Source organism: Zingiber officinale, chromosome 4B (genome assembly GCF_018446385.1).
Source record: "Zingiber officinale cultivar Zhangliang chromosome 4B, Zo_v1.1, whole genome shotgun sequence".
NCBI lineage: Eukaryota > Viridiplantae > Streptophyta > Magnoliopsida > Zingiberales > Zingiberaceae > Zingiber > Zingiber officinale.
In genome coordinates this window covers 78,067,658-78,087,483 of record NC_055993.1, presented here as the reverse complement: position 1 = coordinate 78,087,483, position 19,826 = coordinate 78,067,658, and the positions used below count along the sequence as shown (strand labels likewise).

The following is a 19,826-nucleotide window of genomic DNA, read 5'->3' as shown; positions in this document are numbered from 1 at the left end:
TACTTAATATAAAATTGAACGGTGTATGGATTTAAAATTCATTAGTAGATTATTTGTTTAGCGTTTTTTTTATTTACCCGAAATATCTCTCGCATAAAAAACTTGATAAACTCTAAATTAGATCTTAAGGAGAAGTTTAAAAGAAACTAAATCCAATTTAATATTGAAAAGAAAAGACAAAGGAATCAATATCCACAATCAAGTGCAATATAATGAAAAATGGCCAAGTAAAACAATCAATCAAATATGAATGTAAAAAATATGAAATTTCTTAAGAAAAAAAATGAGAGATCAAACCTTCTTGATGCCTAGCTAACAAGGAATGTGGGAAAGATGGATGATGAAGTAAAGGTATTGAAGAGAAATTAGAGAAGAACTTAGAAATATAGAGGACGTCGAGTTATCAATATAATGTTTTTCTAAGATATAAAATGAGGACCTTTTTATATGTATATGGCCACTTTGAAATGACGTGGCTAAAATGATCCGGAATCTAAGAGCTATTATAATGCCTTGACGACCAAATCATTTATCTAAGTTTTTTAAATTTGAATTAGTCAAAGTTAATATGTTAACATTTTCACACGTTCTGAAATATTGGACATATATTTATATTCAGTAGTAATAAATTATCTTATTTAATTATTAAAATTACTTCTTTAATATTGGAACAATTTATGTTTTATTATTATTGAATGACTTGAGTATTGCATTAATCAAATGATATATCATATTAATATTTATTAGTTCTTAATAAAATGTTAATATTAATTTTTTTTTATATTTTGATTTTCATTTTAAATGTAAACTCATAATTTTCATCTAGTATTAGTTTTCTGTCTTTAAAACTAATATTTACAATTGCACAACATTAGTTCAATTAAGTATTAAAATCGTATATAATCGACCGAAAAAGCGGACTATATTATAAAAAATGAATCGAATCGTAATAAAAAATAATTTGATTTCGGATCGAATATTTTCAAATTATAAATTGAAAAATCGAATCATGGTAGAGCAAACCAAACCGAACCGACCAACGCCCACCCCTATTTGTAAGCGCTTGTATGTTCTCTTGGGATATCATAAGAGACAGTTTGTTGGTATAATCGTATTTTGAGTAATCTAAAGTGATTTTACATTTTGATATTTAGACAAAAAATTTAAATTAAGTTTTCCTTTGAGATTTTGATATGTTTTTGAGTGTGCACAGACCTTATAAGAATGAAGAACCTATGCCCAACGAGGGCGAGTGATGATAATTTGGCATGACCAAAGAGACACACTAAGTGGCTTGGAGGTCCATTAGTGGTGATCGAAGAAGATTGCATTATATGACCGAGGAAATGTAGGATAAGAAGAATGAAGGTGTTACTAGAGCAATTTTGAAGCAATGATTTGGTGTGGTCAACTTGGCAGCTCGAGGTTTGAAGAGATTGGAAAAGGATGCAGCAACCCCAGAGATCGCAAGATGAGAAGCATCAAGGAGCATTGAGGACGATAGCTAAGGGTTATGAACTAAGCATGACATGTGGAGAAGTCAAGGTTTGAGTGCATTCGAAGGATGATAAAGCTAATGAGAGATGACCTTGGGGCGAAGTAAAGTTCTGATAGTAAGATTTCATGATGAGCACTAAAAGTTAAGTGACTTGTATCCATGGGGTAACAGTAAGACCTAATTTAGGTGAAACTCAATTATTAGGATGATCATTGATACCATCAGTACTACCCTGCCCATACTAGGTCGATGCACTTGCGTGGTCCATCTCGAGATACCCATGTCATCATGCTCAGCCGATCTACAAATTGCCAAAGGGTTGAGGTCAACATATTCATATACATACCGACTAATCCTGTACAAGAACCAAAATGTAAAATAAGTTGTTGATACTACAAATGTAAAATAAGAAAGAGTTGGTGATGAATAAGGTTACAATACAATAATTTTTTTTAATACATATATACAATTTTTCAAATTGAATAATTTTGAAATGACCAATCTAATCCTATAAAAATTTTCCACTAACTATCATAGAATAAATCTAAAAGTGTAAACTTCTCGTCACCGTTTGTATTTGCCTAAGCTTTTATTTTTTAATTAATGTATGATGTAAGAGGTTGCTCCAAAATCAGTTGATTGAAAAGAACGAAAGAAAATAACTTTTTGGAAATGATCTACCGACATGAAATAGAAGCTTTGGGGGTTACTGAATCACACTAAATGTCATCCTGTTAGTGAGTGTACGTGCATTGTTATTATTTCCGTCTATTAACCCTGCCAAACCATTAACAAAAGTGTTAGAATTACAATATGATCCCTATTCACCCCTCACTTTCTTCAGCTTCAAGCATCTCACCTTGCTGCCCCAAGACAGCTTCTGGTGTCAAACCGACCGATTTGCTAATGACATAACTTAGTTCGGCACAATACCAATTGTGTTTGGGGGTGGTTTGTCAAATACTAGACTAGGCTGACTTAAGTTGTGAATGGAATTAGCATGATCTTAAACAGTATAACCATGATGGCAAGAAAAAACATATTAAAGAACCAATCACTAGCTTTCACATATCCATCATATCTAGTCAGCCTCATCCTCAGATGAAGTTCTACTTCAACCTGGTGATCCTCATCCTCAGATCAAGTTATATTGACCCAATGTATTTAGAGTCAGCTGATCCAAAGTTTGTATTGTGATATTTGTCAACTAAACAAACAAACAAACAAACAAAAACACTTATCAATTCGCCTGACACTCAAAGTGTGCAAAGAAAAATAATGAGATTTTGTACCTCTTCTAGAGTTTCATAAATGAAATAACCCTTTTTCTCTTAAGAAACAAGTTGGGGGTAACAAAATCCCAACTCTACATCCATCAAATGATTGAAAACCATTGAGCATTTGCAGAGGAAATGCCAAAGTAAAACTAGATAAAGGCAGTCCGGCCGCCTCTTTTGGTGTGTCTATCATAGATGGCGTTGAATTTATCAACCAGATCATTCAAGGTGCTGCACGAGTTTTAAAACAAAAAATGTTGCACGAAAATGTTAGTATTCGCTATTTTCCTTTTATGTAAAAAAGGCAACATATTTTTGTGAATACTGTTAGGAAGTTTTCTGTACAATATTTTAAAACATATTCATACCTCGAACAATTGGTCAACATGGCAAGGTATGCTACAAGAAGAGTGTCATTGTACTCCTACAAAAGAATGAAGTTTTTTAGTAACTCGAACATTGGGATACCTGGAAATAAAATGTTTGGCCAAAGGTGAATATCATAAACTTATAATGGCAAAGAAATATGCAATGAAAGAATGAGCCAAAATGAGCAGAAAACAAATCAGGAGAGTCAAAGGCATTTAACTGACCATCAAGAAATCATCCTGAAACTTCTCTGATTCCATGGCTGGCAGTCTTCTCAGTAGACTCGAGACTTGTCTGAGAATTGAGTTATCCAGAGGGACTTCACCTGAGTGTCATCATACAATCAACGATTAGCAACTCATATAATACGATGCATGTAAATTCTAAAAGGTGAAGGCACAACTGCTGTCAGCCTACAATCAACAATTAGCTACTCGCACAATAGGATGCATATAACATACAAAGTCATCTCAATGCTTTCTTGAAACCACATGAAACAATACAATGGCCCTGGTATGATCCAGGTTAGATACTGCAAGATGGCATAGCATCATCTGCTAATCAATTCTTCTAAACAATTTATTATTTAAAGCACACCATAATCCCTCACAATAGCACTAACTAGCAAAATACTATCCGGCAGTTTGAAGAAAGTGAACATCCAATGCAGAGTTGGCTCTTCACCAGTACAAAAGGATAAAATTAATTGATGCCACACCAAGATGGATAAACTCACAAAGAGGAAATCAAATTCACAAGATGATATAAAATTTAATTAGTTGGAAGATCCAATAAGAAGTTTTGGATCTCTTTTAAAGGCCCTAAAAAAAATTGAGTTGCTAATAGATCCCCAATTTTTAAAACAGAAAATTCTTCCTGATCTTAAACATCCAATTTGCAATTTCGAATTTAAACTACATCATGGATGAGATGAAATATTTAGATCAACAGAATATGGATAACAATAAAGGATGTCATAAATAAGAGTAATCAGATTTACAACAAAAGACGCTATGGCATATCTTATAACATACTCATAGTAGCAGTATCCATAGCACAACACATGTCAACAGAAGAGATAACTCAATGCAGGGGAAGGGTGCTTGGCACTCTCAGCAGCAGATGGATGACATCCTACATCCGTGATAGAGGGAATACACTTCCCAAGAAAGATGGAGAGACCAGCTACTGCTACATTTAATAGCAGCTGGTTCCTAAAGGAAACCACTAATGAAACAATACTGAGGACACCGTACATAATTTTGTCTTATTTCTTTCTGTTACTGCACACATTCATACAATCACATAAAGTACTTTTAAATTTCATACATATATGTGTCAAAATGGAAAAATAAAGAAGTTCAATAAAATCTTTATATGGAAGCCACATGGCCTATTAGTATACAAGTATTTTGCCGTACCACTATAGAGTTTGATTTGTATACTATATTAGTATACACGTACATTTTTCTATTATTTGTTACTTAGATCATGCTAACCCAATTATTAGGCTCAATAATTAAGTTTAGATTACTTCAAACAAGAAAGAACAAAGGAATCGATCTTATTACTCAGATTAAGATTTGGGCAGTTTTAATTAGATTTAGTTTGATTAATCATGAATTTGCCTTCCTCTTGCAATCCAGGATAAGACTGCATATAAAGTCCTACACTTCCATAGGATCCTGCATTGACGGGAGCTTTGTGCAATGAGCTGTCCTTTTAATCATGAATTTGCCTTAGGCTTAAGTTTGAGGCAAATAAATTTCCACATATGATTTAGAAAATGCTCAAGGCAAGGTTAATTAAGGTCAAATTCACTTCACATATGGATCAATGTTGGTTCCAAAAGAACTTTGATCACACAAACTAAATCTGAATCATTAGTTATTTAAGGCGTGAGGCGCCCAAAAACACATAGGTGCTGTAGGGCCTAAGGCACTAGGCACAAGGTGAGGCACATGCCTTACTGAAGTAAGATGCCTTGAGTATAAATTTTTACAATTCATACATATTTAGAGAATTTCTGTCAAAATATTTTACAAACAAAATTCAAATATTTCACAAACTATTAAATAATAATGTTAATATAAAATTAACTGTGGCGTTTGTTTCCAAAGGGTGCACTTGTTTCCCATTTTACCCCATGTAAGATATGGAAATTTAATAATAAGTGTTATTTAAAAAATAGCCTTATGAATTTTACGGGAAATTTTAGAAATTTTTCGGGATTTAAACAGAGTCCGTATGACACGTTTTAATGGGGTGAATATATTAGACTTAGAGAAAGCTTGTTTGAGATATCAATTAAGTGAGAGTTGATTGATTTAATTAACCTATGATTGAGATTAATTAACCTAGGTATAAAAATAAATACCTAGGTTTCTTCTCTTCATTCCCTATTCTATCCAATCCTCATCCGCCGCCCTTCCTTCTCTCTCTCTCGCCTCCCTCTTACTGTCGCGACCTTATCGCGCCACTCCGATTGCGTGACCTTGATTCACCATCGACTAAGAGTTACTACCCAACTCCTCCTCCACATCTCCTCCTTTGTCCGAGCCATCCCACACAGGGAAGTCTTCGACCAAGGGTAGGGAGCCACGATCTAGCCATCGATCCATTGTTGCCACCTCTGTGCACCATGGCTCCGACCATTGGACCTCACTACTCCAGCCGACCCGTGTCTCTGTCTCTAACCGTGCCTTCACTCTCGACTCTCCCCTCGCAGAGAGATTTGATTCTGGTGGGGATTTGGACCATTGGTGGCTAGCTACAGCCACTAGATTCTCCACCCCGGCTATCCTTCTACCGCTAAGGTTAGTGCCGATCTTCTTCTCCTGGTCCGACGTGAAGCTCCCAGCAAGAATCCCTGTATCAGCCAAGCAACATTGTTTCGGCCAGAATCTTTGCAAACGTTAGTGATTCGAACAAAAATAAGGAATCAATTGAGGGTAAAATCGAGGGTAAAATCTCTAATTTAAAGAGGTTATTGATCAATAATTAGGTTTAATTTTAGATATGGAGTGTTCATTGTGGAATTGGGTTTAATGCTCAGATGTAGCTATGTTGATTCATGATTGTGATGTAGGGTGCTTGATTTGGAGATCATCGGTTTCACCTAGCTCCGGCCACATTTTCCGATAGTGAGTTGCGCCGACAGTGAGTCAATAGAGGAGCATCCGGATTTGGGTGAGTTGGGAGATGAATCATATATAAATCTAATGCAATTTGATTAAGGAAGAATTAGGGTATCTAAGCCAATGTTGATTGTGAAATGGTTAACGTGAATTGAGGCTCTAATTTAATTTAATCTTTCGGATGGATTAAACTAGGGTTGGGTTTAGATCCAATTTGATCAATAAAGGAAAATTAACCAAGATTAATCAATGATTTGGGGTTAGCTATATATTTTGGAATATGATTTAGCTATTTCTAATATATGTAATTAGCTAAATTACACATGTGATGCAATACCCTGATTTGTGATAAGCGTCTCGACATATGATTGTTTAGCATAATCAACAGATAAAAGCGAGTACTTCTTTCTTGGCCTCTATAGTTTATTGAACTTAATGCATGATTTTTAATTGATGGATTATACCTTAAAACTACTCATATTTATCCATGCTTAATACTTGCATGCTTGATCTTAGAGATGATCTAGTAATTTCTTATGCAATCTTAGCTTTGGATATCCATATTCTGTAAAGTATACACATGTAGAGTATGTACTATAGGAAATACCATGTTGACTAATTGTATGCATGTAGTGAGTACCAATGTTCTAAATTTCGCCCTAGGCGGCCACCTAGGCGCCGCCGCCTAGGCGTTGTGCGGTGGCAGGCCGCGCCGAAAACCAGCCAGGCGGAAGACCTAGGCGGCCCTCGGCGATCCTCAGCGGGTTTCGGCGGCCAACGTGGGCTTCGGCGGGCTTAGGTATTTTAGGTACGATTTTAATCACTAAATCAGATTTGCGGAGAGGCTGGCGCTTCGTCTTCTTTCTTTCATCGCCGACTTGTGTCTTCTCTCATCGCGGCCTGCAACTTCCGGTGAGTTTTTATTGTTTTCTTGTTCTGTTCATTGTTTTTTTTTTGTTTCTTCGTCGTCGCGGCAACTCTCTGGCAACACCGGACGAGTCGCAGGTCATCAGACGCCACTGGAAGCGTCGCCGGAAGCATCCGGCTCATCGGGCGCGTCCGGCGAAGTCTGCCGTTGCTTCCAGCAGCGCCGGTAGCATCGCGATGCGCCAAAAGCTTTCCGCGACGCTACCGTCGCCGCTGGAAGCAACGCCGGACTTCACCGGACCACAGGACTCGTCCGGCGACGCTTCCGGCGACGCCGGAGGCCTCCCGCGAGGCGCCGGTGGCGTCCGGTGGCGCCCGGTGGCGTTCAACGTCGCGACATCGCGGCGTTTTTTTCTTCGATATTTAATATTTTGTATTTATTTTATTTAATAATTAATAAATTAAAACAATTCCTAACGGGGATAATTTCAATAATAGGGTAGGGTTTAGGGTTCGGTTCATAAAGCCGAATAGGAATATAGGATTCAATAATAATAGTATTATTATAATACTAATAGATTTAATTTTTTTAATAAATAATTAAATATTAATTTATATAACAGATTTAAAAGAAATAAAAATCATTATAAATATTTTCAATTATCATTTATCAGATTTAAAAATATAAAAATAAATAAAATTTAAAAAATCATAATACATATTATTAATTTATAATTTTATAATTTATATAAATCGTATTTATAAATTTTATATATTATTAATTTATATTAATCAGATTTATAAATATTAAAATTTTAAAAATTCTAATAAATATTATTAATTTATATAAATCAGTTTTAAAAATATGAAAAATTAAATTAAACTTTTAAAAATTCCAATAAATATTATTAATTTATATATAAAAGTATAAAACAGATTTAAAAATATAAAAAAAAAATTTAAAAATCATAATACATATTAATATATTATTAATTTATATAAATCGTATTTATAAATTTTATATATTATTAATTTATATTAATCAGATTTATAAATATTAAAATTATATTAAAATTTTAAAAACTCTAATAAATATTATTAATTTATATAAATCAGTTTTAAAAATATGAAAATTAAATTATATTTTTAAAAATTCCAATAAATATTATTAATTTATATATAAAAGTATAAAACAGATTTAAAAATATAAAAAATATATTTTAAATTTAATTTTTTTAAACAAATATCTATTATCTAATAAATGTTATTAGTTAGATAACTTAGATACTTAGATTAAGATATAATGATATATGATTAAGATATAATGATATATAAAAAATATTCTTAGACTTGTTAATGTTATATTTCATTATTTTGTATCGTTTGGTATAGTAAAAATGTATAATTAAATTTTATTATCATGTTATGTTGTTATATATAATTTTTTCAGGTTATCTGTTAACATAATGGCAAGCAATCCATCTTCGACAGCATCTGTCACTCAACCCGAATCTGGAATGCTTAGAAGAAAGTCAAACGATATCAGATGGGAGTTTGGGATATTGATTGATCCTAAAAATCTCGACAAAATTAAATGCAAGCTATGTGGAAAAACCATGTCAGGAGGAGTGTATAGGATAAAGGAGCACATTGGAAATATACCTGAAAATGTATCTGGTTGTCGAAAAGCATCTCAAAAAGATAAAAATAAGTGCAAACAGGCTATTTTAGAAGGGAGGTACAGAAAGAAGAACAAAATAATGGAAGAACAAAGTTGTAGAGCAGAGGTGGCTATTTCTCTAGATGAAGAAGAAGGTCTTGAAATTGAAGGGATGGATGGAATTAAGAAACCTCTTCCACTTGGCCCCATGGATAGATATGCATCGGCAATTGCTCCAGAAAATGCAGGCTCCAGTGGAAGTAAAGTGCTTCGCCAAAAAAATATAAATGAGGCACTTTTCAAAGAGAGAACTCAACAAGTTCAACAATATGTTGGGAGATGGGTTTATGAAAATGGAATCTCATTCAATGCTGTTGATAATGATAGTTTCAAACAACTAATGGAGGCAGTGGGTCAATTTGGACCAGGATTCAAGCCTCCAACTCAATATCAACTTAGGGAGCCACTATTGAAAGCCGAAGTTGAAAGAACAAAACAATTGTTGAAGAAACATGAAGAAGAATGGGCAAAGAATGGGTGCTCAATCATGACAGATGCATGGAGTGATAGAAAAAGAAGAAGCATCTTAAATTTGTGTGTTAATTGCAAGGAGGGTACTATATTTTTAGAGTCTAAGGAGTCTTTAGAGGAGGCGCATACAGCTGAACTGATTTTTGAGTATGTTGACAAGTGTGTTGAACAAGTAGGAGCTCAGAATATTGTTCAGATTGTTACAAACTACAGCTAAATTGATGAGAGAAAAACGACCCGGGATCTTTTGGAGTTCATGTGCAACTCACACTATTAATCTCATGCTTGAAAATATTGGCAAACTTCCACAATATAAAAAGGTGATTGAGCAATCCAAGGCTTTTACCATTTTCATCTATGCTCACCATAAGACTTTATCATTGATGAGAAGTTTCACGAAGAAGAGAGACATAATCCGACCAGGAGTTACCAGGTTTGCATCAAATTTCCTCACATTGCAAAGTTTGATTGAAAAAAAAGCTAGTTTAAGGGCCATGTTTACAAGTGATATGTGGGAGAAATGTAAATGGTCAAAAACAAACAAAGGAAAATTGGCTTACTCTACAGTGATGAGCATGAGTTTTTGGAATGGTGTGACACTTTGTTTGAAAATATTTGCTCCTTTGGTAAGAGTTCTTCGATTGGTAGATGGAGATAGAAAGTCATCGATGGGGTTTCTATATGGGGAGCTTCTTCAAGCTAAAGAAGATATCAAGGTGGCTCTGAATAACGTGGAATCAAATTATCAGCCTATCATAGTCATTATTGAGTCAAAAATGAAGGATAGACTTGATACATCATTGCATACCACTGTTTTTTGTTGAATCCTTATTTTTACTACAAAGATAGTTCTATTGCTCTTTATGAGGAGGTCGCGATGGGGATTTTTGAATGCATGGAAACTTTGCATGCCAATGAGTTAGATCTACAAGATACAATTATTAACAAGGAATTTCCAAAATATAGAAATAAGACTGGGTTATTTGGAAAAACATTGGCAGCAAAAGCATGTGAAAAAAATGATGATACATTTGATCCATGTGCATGATGGAGTACATACAGTGCTCACACACCTAACTTGCTAAGGGTGGCATTGAGGATACTTTCATTAACTACAAGTTCATCTGGGTGTAAAAGAAATTGGAGTACATTTGAAGGAGTAAGTTTTAAACTTTCAGTCTACTCTTTAATTAAATTAGTTATAATTTTTAACGTCTATACTCTATATTCAGGTACTAACTGTAGTATTTACTTTCTCTGTTTTTTTTTAGATTCAAACAAAGAAAAGAAATAGGTTGGATGCCAACAGGTTGAACAATCTAGTATTTGTCCAATTTAATGCTAGATTGTTGAACAAACAAAAAAGAGAAAAAGAAAGAAATGTTGATGTCCTTCTTGCAAAAGATGCTTCAAATGCACAAGGTTGGATTGTGGATGGTGGGGAAGATGATGAAGTTGAACTAGGTTCCGAGCTCACTTGGCAAATGATTGATGAAGCAAGTTGAGCAGATGAAAATCTACAACCCCGAAGAAGCTCTAGAGTGAGAGAACTTCATGAAGATGATTTTGAATCCGAAGAAGAAGACGAGGATCACAATAATGATATTGAGTTTGTGTGCGATGAAAAACAAGTTATTGAAAATTATGGAGAAGAAGAAGCAGAATAAATACGAGTCTATTAGTTGTGTAATTTTGAACTCATTTTGTTAAGACATGATTTATGTTATTTAACAATTATATTTTGCTTAGTGGTTACTAGTTCACAATGCATTATAATCTTGAATTGAACTATTGCTACTATTTTCCAATGTTCTACTGTTTACTATATGATTATGATAACTTACTGCATGTTCTATTGTTTAACTATTTCTTTTATAGTTTTTCATTTTTTGGTATTGGAAAGTATGTATTTATTTTAGCATACATAGTTAGATCTTCATTGCTATGAAATTGTTTAAGAAAACATTTAGATTTGCATATGACATTGTCCACAGTCCACATGAAACAAGGGATACCGAGGAATCCGCCTAGCGGCGCCTAGTCCCCGCCTAGGCGCTAGGCGCTGGTCTGCCGCCCGATTAGCGCCTAGCGAATTTTAGAACCTTGGTGAGTACACGTGTATGATGTACACTATAGGAGTTAACATGTTGATTATACACATGATATTGAATATACATATATATGGTATGTACAATATGAGTTACCATGTTGATTGTACATTTGCATGTTGTGTGTGCACACGTATCTGGTGTGTACTATTAGAGAAATCATATTGATTATACTTATGTTGTGTGAGCACCAACGCTTTAAAATTCGCTAGGCGCTAGTCGAGCGCTAGACCGATGCCTAGTGCCTAGGCCGCCTAGGCGGGGACTAGGTGCCGCTAGGCGAATTCCTCGATATCAACATAATTTACATAATAACTCACAATATTACAACTCTAACATAATGATAACAAATTTAACATGAGTTTAAACTTACACAACTAATAAAATATCATTAGACATAAACTCAATATCATTAAACATAAACTCAATATCATCAAACATAAACTCAATATCAAATTTATTCTACTTCTCTATCATTTTCAACAATTTATTTATCATCGGACATAAATTTAATATCATCATTGTGATCCTCCACTTCTTCTTCGGATGCAAAATCATCCTCTTGAAGTTCTCTCACTCTAAAGCTTCTTCAGAGTTGTAGATTTTCTTCTACTCCACTTGCTTCATCAACCATTTGCCATGTGAGCCCAGAACCTAGTTCAACTTCATCATCTTCTCCACCATCCACAATCCAACCTTGTACATTTGAAGCATCTTTTGCAAGAAGGATATCGACATTCCTTTTTTTTTCTTTTTTTTGTTTATTCAACAATCTAGCATTAAATTGATCAAATACTAGATTGTTCAATTTGTTGATATCCAACCTATTTCTTTTTTTTTGTATGAATCTAAAAAAAAAAGAGAGAGAGTAAATATTATAGTTAGTAACATGAATATAAAACTTTAAAAATTAATACTTACTTTAATTAAAGACTTAAGTTATGTTTGGTAGGGTGTAATATGTCTTGTAATGTAATCAGGATTACATTACCAGGTTGATTATTTTGTTTGGTTTAATTTTAAATTTGTAATGTAATGTAATGTAATATGGATTACAAAAGGTAGTGAAGTTTTGAAATCTAGATTACAAAACAAATACTATGTAATCCGATTACATTACGAAGTCACCGTTTAATCAAAATTTAAATGTCGAATATAACCCTAGTCCACCGTCGCCACCGCCCATTGTCGTAGGTTGCCACCGCCCAACGCTGTCGGCCGCCACTGGCCCCGCCCGAAGGCCGCCCCCGCCGGCCGCCGCAGGCGCCCCCCGCCGGCGACCACCACCGGGTGCCACCGGCGACCACCGCCGGCGACCACCGCCGGCGACCACCGCCGCGACCATCGCTGGTTGCCGCAGCCGGCAACCACCACCGGCCGCCGCCACCCACCGTCGTCGCCTGCGGTCGTCGCCGATTGCCGTTGGAGGAGGAGGCCAACGGCCGTTGGGCAACAAGCTCCGGCAGAGGTGCAGCGATCGTCGGTAGAGGTCGCAGGATATTTTTGTTATTTTATAATAATAAGAATTACATTCCTTATAAAAAAATAATGGACACCAAACAGAAGAATTTAATCATCCTTGTAATCAAAGATTACATACATTACATTACCAAACGTAGTAATGTAATCAAGATTAAATTACATTACATTACAAATTTGATTACATTACAAGCAATATCACATTACACTCAACCAAACGTAGCCTTAAAGTTTAAAACTTACTCCTTCGAATACACTTTAATTTCTTTCACACCCAGATGAACTTGTAGTTAATGAAAGCATCCTCAATATCACTCTTAGCAAGTTGGGTGTGTGAGCACTTTATATTACACATGGATCAAATGCATCATCATTTTTTCACATGCTTTTGCTGCTAATGTTTTTCCAAATAACCCAGTTTTGTCTCTGTAGTTTTGCCAATTCCTTGTTAATAATTATATCCTGTAGATCTAACTCCTTGGCATACAAAATTTCAATGCATTCAAAATCCCTATCGCGACCTCCTCATAAAGAGCAATAGAACTATCTTTATCGTAAAAATAGGGATTCAACAAAAATACAGTGGTATGCAATGATGTATCAAGTCTATCCTTCATTTTTTACTCAATAATCACTACGATAGGCTGATAATTTGATTTCACGTTGTTCAGGGCCATCTTGATGCCTTCTTTAGCTTAAAGAAGTTTCTCATATAAAAACCCCATTAATGACTTTCTATCTCCATCTACCAATCAAAGAACTCTTACCAAAGGAGCAAATATTGTCAAACAAAATGTCACACCATTCCAAAAACTCATGCTTAAGCCAATTTCCCTTTGTTTTTGACCATTTACATTTCTTCCACATATCACTTGTAAACATGACTCTTAAACTAGATTTTTTAAATCAAACTTTGCAATGTGAGGGAATTTGATGCAAATATAATAACTCTTGACCGGACTATGTCTCTCTTCTTCGTGAAACTTCTCATCAATGACAAAGTCCTATGGTGAGCATAAATGAAAATGGTAAAAGACTTGGCTTGCTCAATAACCTTTTATATTGTGGAAGCTTACCAATACTTTCAAGCATGAGAGTGTGAGTTGCATATAAACTCCAAAAAGTTGTATGGAGGTCTTTTTTTTTATTATGGAGAGAATACTAGGTTTTTATATTTTTGATGTGGTTTTTATATTTTTGATGTGGCATTGATGTGGTATATTAGGAACTAATACAAAAAAGCTCATTGAGAGATTTAACCATTAGAGATGCCCTAATTAAAGGGTGAGTTGGGCTTTTATTTTTTTAAAAACTTTAATGAGATGAGGAAAATCACACCTTAAGCACGCGTTAACCTCTCAAAAGGCGCGCGCTTAAGCGCACTTCATTCAAGTATTGCACCTGAGTCACTTCCTAGGCGCAAATGGCGTGTTTAGCTGCGCCTTGCGCCTAGGCGCAGCCAAGCGCACACTTTTCACAACTATGATCTGAATTAATCCAAAAAAAAAAGGGACTGGAGTCCGATAACACTAGACAGCACTGTAAATAGAAAAGCATTGGCAGTCTGGCTAGATGGATTAAAAAAATACTTTTAATGCTCACCTTAGGAGGAATGGGATAGCTCTGAATTTTTGGACTGGGTTGGTGTGGCCTACATGGTCAGGACTACAGTATGCAATCAAGGTAATATATAAATAGGAGACAGAAGATTTGGATCAATTAATGTCTGAGTATACGATATTAAGGCTTCAATCAAGGAGTTGAACAGCATCATGCAAACATGTTTTTTTAAACAACAAACCATGAACAAGGGAAAATTTAATTTCCAATGGATTTATTGGCAATAGTTAAGACACCATCAACAAGAACAAAAAATAATGGAATAAAAGACTGCCTACATTTTTCCTCTCACCAGTGTCTTTTCCTTGGCCCGTCCCTCAATGTTACTGATATTATGATGGGAAGAGCTTTAGGTCGGACAAGCATATAAATGCCAATATAGCAAAGAGTCATTTAGAACTACCTTTTGAATTGATATTCGGTTTAAACAAATGATCACATCATTATCAACTCCAATCTTCCCTAGTGTCACAAATTTTTGTTAATTTACCTCAATCATCCTTTATTTAACTAATCTCATCAAAGCAAATTATTATCATAATCAAATATTTATAGAGTTCAAAATCAAGTTGGATAGGCAATGATGCACACATAGGGAACGAGAAAAAAACTGGATTACAATGCAACATAGCTACATAGTATGTTGACATCCATGTAAGTTAGTACTCACTACTCAGTACATTTTCCTATATTTAGTTCTAGAGAAAAGTAAGCAGTAAGATATTCAATTATCCGTGTGTAAAAGTAGCTACATCAGCATAATAAGAAGTCAATAAAAACATGTGACATGTCACAGTCATATGAAACAACCATCGAATAACAAAATGGAATATGGTAGACGCATGAAAAGTAGATGCAAGCCAGTGTGCCTACCCTTTTGCATAGCAACAAGATACTGATGAATGATTCTGATCCTGCTATTCAGCATTTTAATAGCACTGTGTATGCCAGTAAGATGAGCAGCCACTGTTGAAGGTACATGTATTTGTGAGTTCCACTTTCATAATGAATATAATATTATTCACAAGCTTAAAATAAACAATAATATGCCATCTTTAATGCAAAATGACAAAAAGAGGCTCACATTGAGTTGCAGCAGATCCACCATCAGATGGTTTTAGATGTGCCACATGGTCCACTGAAATTCTCTCTGCTTCAACAGTCTTAAATGGGAAAAAATACATTTGGCTTATAACACTAGTTAACATCCAAAATACAACTTGATGACTAGAAAAATGAATAGCACCTCTATAGTGTAACTTGATCTAACAAATATGAGCTGTGGGATTCCATCAATAATGTGCAACTCTGGTAAGATGATCACAAATAGCAGTTGCAAGAAATGTTGATTGTTAGTCATGCCTCAGGCAATGAATTGAAAGTCCAGGTCATCAAAAACAAATAAAATGAACCACAACTTATGTATGCAACTAAGCATGCCAACTTAATTTGCGTATTAAAGGTTAGTGTGTAGTCCGGTATGAACTTCGCCAATATCACAAGCATATATAAATGGAAATTATACCATTGTGCCAACTAGAATTGGATATTATATAACATACCCTAGTGAGCTGTGTGGAATATTCAACAGATAGTTTCTCATGCTACATCATCATTACATCAATTTAGATACAAAACCATCATGTTAGCATAAACAAGCATGAGCAAGCCATAGTATCAACTCAAGCAAGCCCTAGGTGCCAATGAACTTTGACAAAGTTCCAATATAGACAGTTTACTGCTAAAGTATATGGAAGGTTCCCCCTCCACCAACAGATTCAAGGATAATCCAAGCACATACAGAACTTGCTGCAATCTAATAAATCAAAGAGAATTACTTACCATGATCGATAAGTACCTAAATTACTGTGAATTAAAGGGCATAGTTCTGCAATGTCAAATGCCTTAGACTAATACACATGAGAATTTAGCTCAACATATGTGGGGAATCAAGCAAACACAGATGATCTTCTATTTGCAATAAGAACAAAATATCAAGACAGTATTCAGCACTAGAAACTATATATAAGGAAATCCCCCAAAGACACTATAGCTCATTCGACGGGCAAGATGGAGGCAGCATATCCAAGGGCAAAAATGAGTGGGCACAGAGAGAAGGTGACCAAGTCAACAAAGAAGGAGAACATGACCTTGGCATTAGACTGAAGTAGGTGGATGTGCCATGGCTAGAGTTGTAAATGAACTGGACATTCATGAACATGCTCGGCGATTGGTTCGACAAAAGCTCATTTATATGGGTTTGATAGTTTGCACACCCGTTTGGTGCACACTCCTGGGCACCCGGACCCGCCCAAGAGTGTGCACCGAATGGGTGTGCAGGCTAAACTCTCTCTCTCTCTCTCTCTATATATATATATATATATGTTGCCCGACTTCCATGCCCTACTTGGTGTGCAAGGCGCCTAGAAATGATCTGGGCACTCCGAATGTTTGTGAGAGTCACACACGGGAGTCGGATGGCATAATAGGGTTATATATATATATACACGCCCACACACACACACACACACACACACATGCTAGTGAGCTCATAATTATAAATTAATTCCTCAATTTTTAATCTAAAATACATAAAAATATAGTAATTTATATTTTTTACAATCTTAAATTATTCATAATATGTTAAAAATAAGAAAATATGTGTAATGCATTAAATCAATGGTTAACCTAAATTACAAGGACTACAATGTAGTTAGTTAAGCTTGATAAAAAGATCGAGCTCGTCTCAACTCAATAAGATTTTTAATAAACAAACTTGAACAGGCTCGTTAAGAAAATGAACAAGCTTGAACACCATCAAACTGTTCAAGCTCGACTAGACTCAGCATTTACACCCCTAGCTAGTCTTCACCTAGAGTTGTTCAACAAGTGTTGTTGAGTTAACAACATATATTCATAGTGGGGCTTCCAAAATAAAGGTCGAGTTTTCTTCTTCCTAATGTTATGCTCCTGTTGTGGTCTCCAAATATGTCATATGACCTCAACAAAACTATCTGAGAAGTTGTAGTGAGCCGCTATAAGTATCTCTAGTACATTAAATGGGTCAACTGTGGAATGGCTATGGTACTAGGTGTTAAGGATACACACAAGCTGAGAGGATCAGATACCAAGGATAAGTAGTGTTTGTGTATGGAAAGGAGAACCTAAATCTCCTTGGATTTATTGGGAGAAGAGAACTCAGATCTTCATGGAAGAGGATAAAAGTGAAAGAAATTGTTTGGACTAACTTGCTTGATATTATTATTGTAAAAATATTACAAATAAAGTTTGTCACTCTTTCCTAACTCTAAATCCTACAAAATATCCTCAGTATGAACCAAATTGCTATACAACTCTTTAAATTGAAACTAATTGCAATTATAAAAAATATATAACTAATACTAAATCAAATGGAAGTATTATGTTAAGTCCACATTGATCGCTGAATGGCAAGAAGAAACTGATACCATTAATTCCTAACATCCTTGAATGAATCCTACAAAATTGTAAGAGCACATTCACGTACCACTTTCATAGATGGTAAGTGGAAGATCCTTCTGAGAATGGTTTATCACAGGATTTAGAAGAACATAAACTGGACTCTCATTAATGTCCATCAACTGCTTAACAAAAGATGTTACATAAGAAATAAAAAAAATAGAGAAATAACTATATCCTCATTAAAGTACTCAGAAAAATTGCAAGTGTAACATATAACAGAAGCATCACAAAACCAAACCAAGACAAGAAGCATCTTACAAGAACAAAATCATAAAGAAAGACTCAAAAATTGAAGTATAGAATAACTTTCTAGTGAAATTTTCAATTTCATAAAGATGATTAGTTCATTGAACATTAACCTTTTCAAAATCATTTACATGTATTTGGTACAATAAAATCCATGCAGATACCAAATGCCAGTCTCATATCAATCTTTCTCATATTTTACACTACAGAAGTACAGATGGACAAAGCTTGTGAACCTAAAATAACAGAAAATGTCACAGAATAAGATAGGGATGATTACTTTAGCAGTCTTACAACATACAGTAGTTTATTTAGTAGAGGCTATATGATTGAAAGCTGGGAAATCAAACAGACAAATCTTATATCAATCTTTTTCATAATTTTACATTACAAATGAACAAAACTTCTGAACTAACAGAAAATGTCATAGAATAAGATAGGGAAGATTATTTCAGCAGTCTTATTAAAATACAGTAGTTTAGCTAGTAGAATGTTGGGAAATCAAATAGCATCCCTGAAGGAAATAAACATGACAAAGTAATGTATCTAGCTATCAAATTTACAAATGAAATAAATATAGAATAGGGCAAATGAAGATGGTCTTCAGAGAGATTAAGAAATATGATTTTCTTTGGAAAAAAAAAAGAAAGACTTGTTGTATAATCCAGTTCATTGTGTTGTCACATCCACATAAATGAGCTAGAGCTGTACACTCTGATAACCAAGTAAGTTGCATTTTTCTGATCAAGAAGAATGAGCACAGATAAATTAATTAAGCCAACATTAAATAAGTCATATAACTATCCTAGAATAAGAAAATAACCAAATAGAACCATGACATGAAATTGAGATCTATAACGAGAATGTCAAACTTACAGCTTTATGGATCTGCAGATCTGATTCTTGTGCTTCGCTACCCGTTGAATACCAACCCAGTATATAGAAGTTAGGAAATACCTTCTTATCTGCGCCAGAGTAAAGCATAAGTCACTTAAAATAACAAGAAACAACCAAACCCTAGAGCGGGATCAACGAGATCCAACACCGTCAGCAAGCTAGAATGCCAGAAACAGAAATGGTCATGGAAATAGGGCGTGGGAATTTGATTACAGAGCTCTTGCTTCTTCTCGAGGAAGGAGCGGTCCAGGGAGTGGGTAAGGGGGTCGTAAAGGAGCTCGAAGCTGTTGAAGATCTCGACAGTTCGGCCTCTCTGGACGCCGATGACACATCCGAATACGCGGACCGCAGTCGCAGCACCGCCGCTGCCGCCGCTGCTTCCGCTACCATCATCAGTGTGATGAGTCTGGGCCTTGACACGGGTGTGGTGATCGGAGATGTTGACGATCACCAGCGGGTGGAGCTTGAAGGTCAGCCCGCTGCCCGCCGACGAGGACGCCATCGCTGCGCCGCCCCGCTCTTCGCCGCCGCTGCCGCGAGAGTCGAAGAGAGAACCCGATCCTCTGCCCTTCTCGCTGTCTTTTTTCTCCTCTATTAAAGTTCGTTCCAACTTTCTTTTCCAATTTATCTTTTATT

The 19,826-nt window shown here is 35.3% G+C and overlaps 1 protein-coding gene across 1 annotated transcript; it reads right to left on the bottom strand.

Moving 5' to 3' along the window:
- Window positions 1-2,735: 2,735 nt before the first annotated feature.
- LOC121975213 (COP9 signalosome complex subunit 6-like) lies at window positions 2,736-19,815 on the bottom strand. The gene is made up of 9 exons (XM_042526719.1): window positions 19,404-19,815; window positions 19,170-19,258; window positions 18,073-18,166; window positions 15,793-15,854; window positions 15,631-15,709; window positions 15,420-15,512; window positions 3,369-3,469; window positions 3,144-3,199; window positions 2,736-3,006 (listed from the first exon to the last, which is right to left on the bottom strand). The coding sequence occupies exons 1-9, from the start codon at window positions 19,690-19,692 to the stop codon at window positions 2,925-2,927; spliced, it is 945 nt and encodes a 314-aa protein (XP_042382653.1). The 5' UTR covers window positions 19,693-19,815; the 3' UTR covers window positions 2,736-2,924.
- Between the last annotated feature and the right edge of the window lie 11 nt (window positions 19,816-19,826).

Bases quoted from the DNA above. Each gene is read 5' to 3' on its own strand.
- LOC121975213 (XM_042526719.1), bottom strand. From the start codon at position 19,692: ATGGCGTCCTCGTCGGCGGGCAGCGGGCTGACCTTCAAGCTCCACCCG. The intron at 19,259-19,403 runs GTAATCAAATTC...ACTCTGGCGCAG, and splicing joins CGAGAAGAAGCAAGAGCTCT to ATAAGAAGGTATTTCCTAAC. The intron at 3,007-3,143 runs GTATGAATATGT...AAACTCGTGCAG, and splicing joins ATGTTGACCAATTGTTCGAG to CACCTTGAATGATCTGGTTG.